The following is a 10,446-nucleotide window of genomic DNA, read 5'->3' as shown; positions in this document are numbered from 1 at the left end:
TATATCACTCTGTCATTTAAGGCTTCCTTATCGTTGTCGTACTTTGATTGGCTGCTGCTTATTCCACGTAAGTGTCCAATGATGGCAAACTCAATGGAAAAAAATGATGGCATCTGAAAATGATTACGTCCGAGAGCCATAATATGTGCCGTCTATTGCGGCATCCCTGAACAAGTACATGAATATTGGTCGCGTCATTCTGGCTTAATTAAGCGTGGATAGAGATTTAAAGTGGCACCAATTGAATACTTCAAAACTTGAAAAATAATTAGCAAAGAACTTTGGGCCATTAATAAAAATAACGCGCAGTGTATGTCATTACAAATAATGAAATTCAGCGGAATATATAATCTATAGAGATCAACGGGTGAATAAGGGTAAAATATTATAATGCAATACAATTAGATATCCAACCACGTCATCAAATTTTAATGCATTCCAAAGTACATCCAATGAAACATAATTTGGTGTTTGGCATGCCATGGTGACTTTGTGACGATGCCTTTGGTGACATGCATCATATGTAGAACAATATGGCCATGCAGGGAAAAATCACATTTACACACAAAATTCAAAAATCAGGAAAATGAAAGCGTTCAAGAAATATTTTTTGAGCTAGTAGAGCTCATCATGAATGACCTGCTGCTCTTACAAACTTTATTAATGCCATGGTTTGATCAGGGATCGTGGCAACTAAAATTTTTCATTCTACATAGAGTATAATTTCGAACTTGATCACCTATTGTTACATGATGACTGTGAAACTATTAATATTGTCTCACAGGTTGACGACAGTGAATATCTTTTTTGACATCTATTCCATAATATTGATCCAATTGAGATAGTTCTAATTTTAACATATTTATCTCGCGCGTGATGTCATCCAGTTCGCTGCGAAGTGGCAACCATACACTTTGGAGTGGAATATTTGGGTTGGATATTATCTGCAGCCCTTCATTGTATGCCGTTATCATAGATATCCTCTTCTTCTCGAGAATTTTCAAATCGCGATCCATTTCTTCGTACTTTTGCAGATAGGCAGCCATATCTGCTGAATCTCTCCGCTGTCTTCCTCGCGGCTGAGTTTCAGCGGCTACTTTTCCTTCCAGATGTTCAGTTCTGCGTTGGGAGTGGTTTGTTTCCTCCATGGATGGTATGTTGTGTTTACGGCAATGGGTGCGGGAATGATTTGTTCTTTCTTCTCCTTCCCATGCATTGCCGTAATCCTTACGAGTCGTCTGCGATGAAAAAGGAAGCGTTCGTTATAGATAATGTTGAGCTGATATCTAAAGTGGTCAACAGCGTAGAAAGGGGGGCACTGGGGGACACGCATTCCCTAAGACAATTCATTTAAGCAGAAATATATTAACGTAAAAAACAAATTTATTCTACTCCACCAATATGGTTTAGCCAAACAACTTCCCGACGACCGATTAAATGTGCAATTTTAAGTGTCAAAATAGCATAAAATGAGATTACTAGAGACAAATGTCTTCATATATTCCCGAGAGGGGGGTTCAAAGCCCCTGGTCCTCCCTGTACGTGGCCCTCGAACTCATCATTTTGGCTACACCTTTTAATGTGCTTTTAGAAATAAGTTTTGAATGGGGTCATTCCAATGTTTTTGTGATGTATTTTCTTTTTATGTGGAGCATTTTCACAAAAATTGGGAATTTAATAAATGAACAATAGTTATTCATGGCCTATGATTAGAACAAGGTAAAGACATGGGAAAGACTTATAGAAGTGGAGAGCATTGTTCGTGATCCACCGCGGCATCTAGATTTTCACCGTTTCAATATCGGCCTCAAGAACAGAAATCGATTCCGCTCTTGTGCATATTTAGTATGTAACTCAGAGGAAACAAACCCTTTACCCTCGTCAAAGGTATTTTAATATAATTTGAATTATGTACTTACATTTTGGGATGAATGCATTTGGTAGTAAGAGTGGCAGGAACACTTGTATCCAGGTGAAGTCTGGCCGAAGTATTGGCGGGAAGGGGTCGTCTGTTGCGGGTGGAGCTCTTCATGCTCCTGTCGCCCCATTTCGTGGATGATTGTCTCCGTCAACCTGTGTAGTAGGGCCCCTCTTATTATTAGGGGGTCGGGCTGTTCCCACAGCCATTCATTTTCTGGCTCCTCCCTCATATCCTCGTAAACACTTTCCAGGAGTAACTCAACTTCCTCAATTGCCTCACCTCTCCAAGCCCGGTCCACTAGCTCCAGGAGATATTCCAACGGCATTTCTGAGATTCCCAGATTTCCTGGGGGTCGCCTTGGTGGTGGTTGATCAGTTGCAAACCTGACACCAGGCATCGCACCTTTCCGTTGTTCCCGTTCTTCTGTGGGTCCATGTTGGCATGGATGCCTGAAGTCATTTTCAGCTTTGAAGCGACTATTCTTCGCGTCCAATCCGTGAGTACAGAATATCATCTGCTCAGATGGCTCGTAAGTATCTTGGAAGGCTCTACGTGATTGCGATGGAACGTAGTTTTCGTTCATAAAGGCACCTTCGTTGTGAAGATGAGGGTTCTTGCGATCCATTCTGTGGGTCCTATATTCCATCCGCTGAGTCGGCTCAAGAGTATAGTAGGAGGCTCTGGTTTTTTGTGATGGAATGAAGTTTTTATTTATATAATCACCTTCGGTATGTTGACATGGTTTCTCGCGGTCCATTCCATTGTCCCATTTCTTTCTATCGTATTCAGCCAACTTATGAGGAAGGTTGTTGGCGTCGACGGGTTCTGATGGGATATAAATTGGCTTTAATGAATCACCTTCACCATGACCGAAAGCGTCATTGCATCCCGTTTTAATGTTATGGCACAATATTTGTTTCCTAGGCGGCATAAGAGAATATTCGAAGTCATGAAATGGCTCTGGTGAGAAGTGATGTGCTTTAATACCGTTACCGTTCCCATGAAAGAAATGATTCTCGACTCCAGAGTCGTTTTTCCTTCCAATTATTTTACTCTCAGATGGATGATCTTGATAGTTTCCGTAATAAGTGCCGTCATTTGCAACATCGCCCGTAAGGTTCCCATTTTTGTGAGCCTTTCCCTTTGCCAAAGTTTCTGGATGGTCTTGAACACGTTCTCTTTTGGCTAAATTTGCTCCATCACCTTCGGCATCTGGACGAACGTTTGTGTTACCACTCCTATTGTCGTGTTCTTCTCTTTCCTTCTCATCCGGCATGGGAAGACGGTTTTTGTCACCAGGCGAGCTTTCACTAGCGACGACAGGAGTTTGTGTCACAATCACAGGTTTGTGTACAATCACAGGTTGACGACAGTGAATATCTTTTTTGACATCTATTCCATAATATTGATCCAATTGAGATACTTCTAATTTTAACATATTTATCTCGCGCGTGATGTCATCCAGTTCGCTGCGAAGTGGCATCCATACACTTTGTAGGGGAATATTTGGGTTAGATATTTTCTGCAGCCCTTCATTGTATGCCGTTATCATAGATATCCTCTTTTTCTCGAGAATTTTCAAATCGCGATCCATTTCTTCGTACTTTTGCAGATAGGCAGCCATATCTGCTGTATCTCTGCGCTGTCTTCCTCGCGGCTGAGTTTCATCAGCTACTTTTCCTTCCAGATGTTCAGGTCTGCGTTGGGAGTGGTTTGTTTTCTCCGTGGATGGTATGTTGTGTTTACGGCAATGGGTGCGGGAATGATGTGATCTTTCTTCTCCTTCCCATGCATTGCCGTAATCCTTACGAGTCATCTGCGATGAAGAAGGAAGCGTTCGATATGGGTTATGTTTAGCTTATATCTAAAGTGGTCAACGGCTTAGAAAGGGGGCCACGGGGGGACACGCATTCCTAAGGCAATTCATTTAAGTAGAATAAATTTTGACCTGTAAGACAAAAATATTGTTCTCCACCAATATCTAGCGATTCGATCGATGGATTTTTCTTCCTCATAGGAAAATCCACTAGGACCAGTGGAACATTAATTGCTTACGCTTGGTTTCGCTAATAGTAGGGCCCCCTTCGCTTCTATAGCGTTGGGGTGTTTTTACCTCGGCCCGGGCCTTCCGAACCTATCATTCCCAGAGTTGTCGGCGGGCTCCCATCGCGGCGGCGCCTCTTTCCTTTTTCCTTCCCTTCCTTCCCCTCCCCGGGTGTACGGGCGAAAAAGCTACTGGCTCGGTTCCCGGTCTCGGTGCGTTGTATCCTTCGAAGGGTTCACTTAGAACCCCCTAAACTCTTCGTACTCCACCAATATGTTTTGGCCTAACAACTTCCCGACGACTGATTGAGTAATTTTAAGTGTCAAAATAGCATAAAATGTGTTGAGTAGAGATAAAAGTCTTCATATATTCCCCAGAGGAGAGTAAAATCCCCCTAATCCCCCCCTGTTCGTGCCCCCCAAACTTATTATTTTGGCTACATCTTTTAACGTGCTTATAGAATTAAGTTTTGAATGGGGTGTTTCACATGTTTTTTTGATGTATTTTATTTTTATGTGGAGTAATGAAACAAATATTGAAAATGTATTAAATGAACAATACCTGTTCATGACCTATGATAGGAAGAAGGTTAAGACATTCGAAAGACTCATAAGAGTGGATTTTATTGTTCGCGAGATTCACATAAATGTTTATCCGAAACGAAAGAAACAGCATGAAAAAATAGCATAGACATCCTATCAGATGCACCGCGGCATCTAGATTTTCACCGTTTCAATATCGGCCTCAAGAACAGAAATCGATTCCGCTCTTGTGCATATTTAGTATGTAACTCAGAGGAAACAAACCCTTTACCCTCGTCAAAGGTATTTTAATATAATTTGAATTATGTACTTACATTTTGGGATGAATGCATTTGGTAGTAAGAGTGGCAGGAACACTTGTATCCAGGTGAAGTCTGGCCGAAGTATTGGGGGGAAGGGGTCGTCTGTTGCGGGTGGAGCTCTTCATGCTCCTGTCGCCCCATTTCGTGGATGATTGTCTCCGTCAACCTGTGTAGTAGGGCCCCTCTTATTATTAGGGGGTCGGGCTGTTCCCACAGCCATTCATTTTCTGGCTCCTCCCTCATATCCTCGTAAACACTTTCCAGGAGTAACTCAACTTCCTCAATTGCCTCACCTCTCCAAGCCCGGTCCACTAGCTCCAGGAGATATTCCAACGGCATTTCTGAGATTCCCAGATTTCCTGGGGGTCGCCTTGGTGGTGGTTGATCAGTTGCAAACCTGACACCAGGCATCGCACCTTTCCGTTGTTCCCGTTCTTCTGTGGGTCCATGTTGGCATGGATGCCTGAAGTCATTTTCAGCTTTGAAGGGATTATTCTTCGCGTCCAATCCGTGAGTACAGAATCTCATCTGCTCAGATGGCTCGTAAGTATCTTGGAAGGCTCTACGTGATTGCGATGGAACGTAGTTTTCGTTCATAAAGGCACCTTCGTTGTGAAGATGAGGGTTCTTGCGATCCATTCTGTGGGTCCTATATACCATCCGCTGAGTCGGCTCAAGAGTATAGTAGGAGGCTCTGGTTTTTTGTGATGGAATGAAGTTTTTATTTATATAATCACCTTCGGTATGTTGACATGGTTTCTCGCGGTCCATTCCATTGTCCCATTTCTTTCTATCGTATTCAGCCAACTTATGAGGAAGGTTGTTGGCGTCGACGGGTTCTGATGGGATATAAATTGGCTTTAATGAATCACCTTCACCAAGGCCGAAAGCGTCATTGCATCCCGTTTTAATGTTATGGCACAATATTTGTTTCCTAGGCGGCATAAGAGAATATTCGAAGTCATGAAATGGCTCTGGTGAGAAGTGATGTGCTTTAATACCGTTACCGTTCCCATGAAAGATATGATTCTCGACTCCAGAGTCATTTTTCCTTCCAATTATTTTACTCTCAGATGGATGATCTTGATAGTTTCCGTAATAAGTGCCGTCATTTGCAACATCGCTCGTAAGGTTCCCATTTTTGTGAGCCTTTCCCTTTGCCAAAGTTTCTGGATGGTCTTGAACACGTTCTCTTTTGGCTAAATTTGCTCCATCACCTTCGGCATCTGGACGAACGTTTGTGTTACCACTCCTATTGTCGTGTTCTTCTCTTTCCTTCTCATCCGGCATGGGAAGACGGTTTTTGTCACCAGGCGAGCTTTCACTAGCGACGACAGGAGTTTGTGTCACAATCACAGGTTTGTGTACAATCACAGGTTGACGACAGTGAATATCTTTTTTGACATCTATTCCATAATATTGATCCAATTGAGATACTTCTAATTTTAACATATTTATCTCGCGCGTGATGTCATCCAGTTCGCTGCGAAGTGGCATCCATACACTTTGTAGGGGAATATTTGGGTTAGATATTTTCTGCAGCCCTTCATTGTATGCCGTTATCATAGATATCCTCTTTTTCTCGAGAATTTTCAAATCGCGATCCATTTCTTCGTACTTTTGCAGATAGGCAGCCATATCTGCTGTATCTCTGCGCTGTCTTCCTCGCGGCTGAGTTTCATCAGCTACTTTTCCTTCCAGATGTTCAGGTCTGCGTTGGGAGTGGTTTGTTTTCTCCGTGGATGGTATGTTGTGTTTACGGCAATGGGTGCGGGAATGATGTGATCTTTCTTCTCCTTCCCATGCATTGCCGTAATCCTTACGAGTCATCTGCGATGAAGAAGGAAGCGTTCGATATGGGTTATGTTTAGCTTATATCTAAAGTGGTCAACGGCTTAGAAAGGGGGCCACGGGGGGACACGCATTCCTAAGGCAATTCATTTAAGTAGAATAAATTTTGACCTGTAAGACAAAAATATTGTTCTCCACCAATATCTAGCGATTCGATCGATGGATTTTTCTTCCTCATAGGAAAATCCACTAGGACCAGTGGAACATTAATTGCTTACGCTTGGTTTCGCTAATAGTAGGGCCCCCTTCGCTTCTATAGCGTTGGGGTGTTTTTACCTCGGCCCGGGCCTTCCGAACCTATCATTCCCAGAGTTGTCGGCGGGCTCCCATCGCGGCGGCGCCTCTTTCCTTTTTCCTTCCCTTCCTTCCCCTCCCCGGGTGTACGGGCGAAAAAGCTACTGGCTCGGTTCCCGGTCTCGGTGCGTTGTATCCTTCGAAGGGTTCACTTAGAACCCCCTAAACTCTTCGTACTCCACCAATATGTTTTGGCCTAACAACTTCCCGACGACTGATTGAGTAATTTTAAGTGTCAAAATAGCATAAAATGTGTTGAGTAGAGATAAAAGTCTTCATATATTCCCCAGAGGAGAGTAAAATCCCCCTAATCCCCCCCTGTTCGTGCCCCCCAAACTTATTATTTTGGCTACATCTTTTAACGTGCTTATAGAATTAAGTTTTGAATGGGGTGTTTCACATGTTTTTTTGATGTATTTTATTTTTATGTGGAGTAATGAAACAAATATTGAAAATGTATTAAATGAACAATACCTGTTCATGACCTATGATAGGAAGAAGGTTAAGACATTCGAAAGACTCATAAGAGTGGATTTTATTGTTCGCGAGATTCACATAAATGTTTATCCGAAACGAAAGAAACAGCATGAAAAATAGCATAGACATCCTATCAGATGCACCGCGGCATCTAGATTTTCACCGTTTCAATATCGGCCTCAAGAACAGAAATCGGTTCCCGCTCTTGTGCATATTTAGTATGTAACTCAGAGGAAACAAACCCTTTACCCTCGTCAAAGGTATTTTAATATAATTTGAATTATGTACTTACATTTTGGGATGAATGCATTTGGTAGTAAGAGTGGCAGGAACACTTGTATCCAGGTGAAGTCTGGCCGAAGTATTGGCGGGAAGGGGTCGTCTGTTGCGGGTGGAGCTCTTCATGCTCCTGTCGCCCCATTTCGTGGATGATTGTCTCCGTCAACCTGTGTAGTAGGGCCCCTCTTATTATTAGGGGGTCGGGCTGTTCCCACAGCCATTCATTTTCTGGCTCCTCCCTCATATCCTCGTAAACACTTTCCAGGAGTAACTCAACTTCCTCAATTGCCTCACCTCTCCAAGCCCGGTCCACTAGCTCCAGGAGATATTCCAACGGCATTTCTGAGATTCCCAGATTTCCTGGGGGTCGCCTTGGTGGTGGTTGATCAGTTGCAAACCTGACACCAGGCATCGCACCTTTCCGTTGTTCCCGTTCTTCTGTGGGTCCATGTTGGCATGGATGCCTGAAGTCATTTTCAGCTTTGAAGGGATTATTCTTCGCGTCCAATCCGTGAGTACAGAATCTCATCTGTTCAGATGGCTCATAAGTATCTTGGAAGGCTCTACGTGATTGCGATGGAACGTAGTTTTCGTTCATAAACGCACGTTCGTTGTGAAGATGAGGGTTCTTGCAATCCATTCTATGGGTTCTATATTCCATCCGCTGAGTCGGCTCAAGAGTATAGTAGGAGGCTCTGGTTTTTTGTGATGGAATGAAGTTTTTATTTATATAATCACCTTCGGTATGTTGACATGGTTTCTCGCGGTCCATTCTATTGTCCCATTTCTTTCTATCGTATTCAGCCAACTTATGAGGAAGGTTGTTGGCGTCGACGGGTTCTGATGGGATATAAATTGGCTTTAATGAATCACCTTCACCATGGCCGAAAGCGTCATTGCATCCCGTTTTAATGTTATGGCACAATATTTGTTTCCTAGGCGGCATAAGAGAATATTCGAAGTCATGAAATGGCTCTGGTGAGAAGTGATGTGCTTTAATACCGTTACCGTTCCCATGAAAGAAATGATTCTCGACTCCAGAGTCGTTTTTCCTTCCAATTATTTTACTCTCAGATGGATGATCTTGATAGTTTCCGTAATAAGTGCCGTCATTTGCAACATCGCCCGTAAGGTTCCCATTTTTGTGAGCCTTTCCCTTTGCCAAAATTTCTGGATGGTCATGAGCACGTTCTCTTTTGGCAAAATTTGCTCCATCACCTTCGGCATTTGGACTAACGTTTGTGTTACCACTCCTATTGTCGTGTCCTTCTCTATCCTTCTCATCCGGCATTGGAAGACGGTTTTTGTCACCAGGCGAGGTTTCACTAGCGATGACAGGAGTTTGTATCACTGGAGGGTCTTGAACACGTTCTCCTTTGGCCGAATTTGCACCATCACCTTCCGCTTCGGTGAGTTCTGAGCACAAAGCGTCGCTCAGGTCTTCTTCAACGTCTTCCGCGGCCAGCAATTTCTCCTCTTTGTCGTCGAAGTTCATTTCCGAACACGGAGGCATTGGCTCCCCTGGCCTTGGGGGATTCGTGAGCTTGTGTATCCCCGTGAGAGTTCCGGTTGCCATGTCATTGAGGAGAACGGACAGGTGAATGTTTCGCCTCTCCTTTTCGTCCAGGGTCTTGGGAGTCACTCCGACTAGATAAATCAACCATTTTTCAGCCTGGTTGCGAAGCTCGTTTGGAGTTTTAATCAGATATGGTTGAATGTGCTCCAGGTGGACGATGTACTCCTTATCCAGCCTCTCCTCCAGGCTGTGACCCATCACACTTCCAGAGATGCTCGATGCACATCTCTTTAAAATCCGTTCCATGATGTACTTGGCGGAAAATATGGATGGCGAGATATGCTGTTTTGTATCAACTCCAATTTCACCGAATGGAGTCGATTGAGAGATTCAACTGCAGGATATAAATGGAAGCTCGTATTTGCACGTGTTCTTTTCGAACTCTGCCGCCCGAAGACGGAACTCCGCCGGCTGTTGCTGACTGCAAACGCCTGCAAGATGACTATATTCTTCCTCTGCTACTCAAGTGATTGATGTACTCACTGTAGCTGTTTGATACTGTAAACAGTGCGTTGAAACTTCGTTTATAACACCACAATATGCTAACGCATCCGCTCTCTATCGCTTGGAAAATCCAATTGATAAAATGTCACCGTACGGCTACGTTTTGTGGTTTCCAAGGTAAACGAAAGTATTGTTGCCGCGCCAGATATGCCGTCTGCTGGCGTGCGGTAGAATATTCGCCAAGTTCTATTCCCTATGCTAAATTCCATTGTAATGAAGTGACTAGGTGGCTGTGGCTGAGCTCTGTCCACGAAGAGGAGGGTGGATAAAATATTTGTTTGTTTTAAGGATTATCATGTTGTGCGAGTGGTAAATACCATTTAAGATCACCATATTTTTACGCCGATTACTGATTTTGAAGAATGTTGCGCAGTGTCCAATGTTATTTTTTTTTATAATTATGGAATAAATGAGGTGAAATGTCCCTCTTTCTTTACGATTGAACGAGAAATCATTTTTGATGACAATATAAGTAATGAAAACATTATTTTACGTCACCGTGTATTTATTTATAGTCTAAAGGTATTAGCTGATTCGCCAAAAGCCGCACGTATTTATTATATAATTTGCCGGTGTTCTTCGCTGGATGAATAGTTCTTTTCTATTTTGTTGACTTTGTTGAAACCTCCACTGATTCTTTAATTATTTTACTAATT

The 10,446-nt window shown here is 43.0% G+C and overlaps 1 protein-coding gene across 1 annotated transcript; it reads right to left on the bottom strand.

Annotated features, from left to right (window-relative positions):
* Positions 1-622: 622 nt before the first annotated feature.
* Positions 623-9,286, bottom strand: LOC124169570. Its single transcript, XM_046548211.1, has 5 exons — positions 8,779-9,286; positions 6,027-6,215; positions 3,125-3,313; positions 1,920-2,512; positions 623-1,238 (listed from the first exon to the last, which is right to left on the bottom strand). The coding sequence occupies exons 1-5, from the start codon at positions 9,284-9,286 to the stop codon at positions 768-770; spliced, it is 1,950 nt and encodes a 649-aa protein (XP_046404167.1). The 3' UTR covers positions 623-767.
* Between the last annotated feature and the right edge of the window lie 1,160 nt (positions 9,287-10,446).

This window comes from Ischnura elegans, chromosome 12 (genome assembly GCF_921293095.1).
Source record: "Ischnura elegans chromosome 12, ioIscEleg1.1, whole genome shotgun sequence".
Taxonomy (NCBI): domain Eukaryota; kingdom Metazoa; phylum Arthropoda; class Insecta; order Odonata; family Coenagrionidae; genus Ischnura; species Ischnura elegans.
Note: the sequence above shows the minus strand (reverse complement) of the source record. Positions and strands in the feature narration are given on the sequence as shown.

Coding starts and splice junctions, on each gene's coding strand:
- LOC124169570 (XM_046548211.1), bottom strand. CDS start 9,286: ATGGCAACCGGAACTCTCACGGGGATACACAAGCTCACGAATCCCCCA. Junction 3,314..6,026: donor CGTTCGTCCAGATGCCGAAG/GTGATGGAGCAA, acceptor ATTATGGAATAG/ATGTCAAAAAAGATATTCAC. Junction 2,513..3,124: donor CGTTCGTCCAGATGCCGAAG/GTGATGGAGCAA, acceptor TTCACAACGAAG/GTGCCTTTATGAACGAAAAC.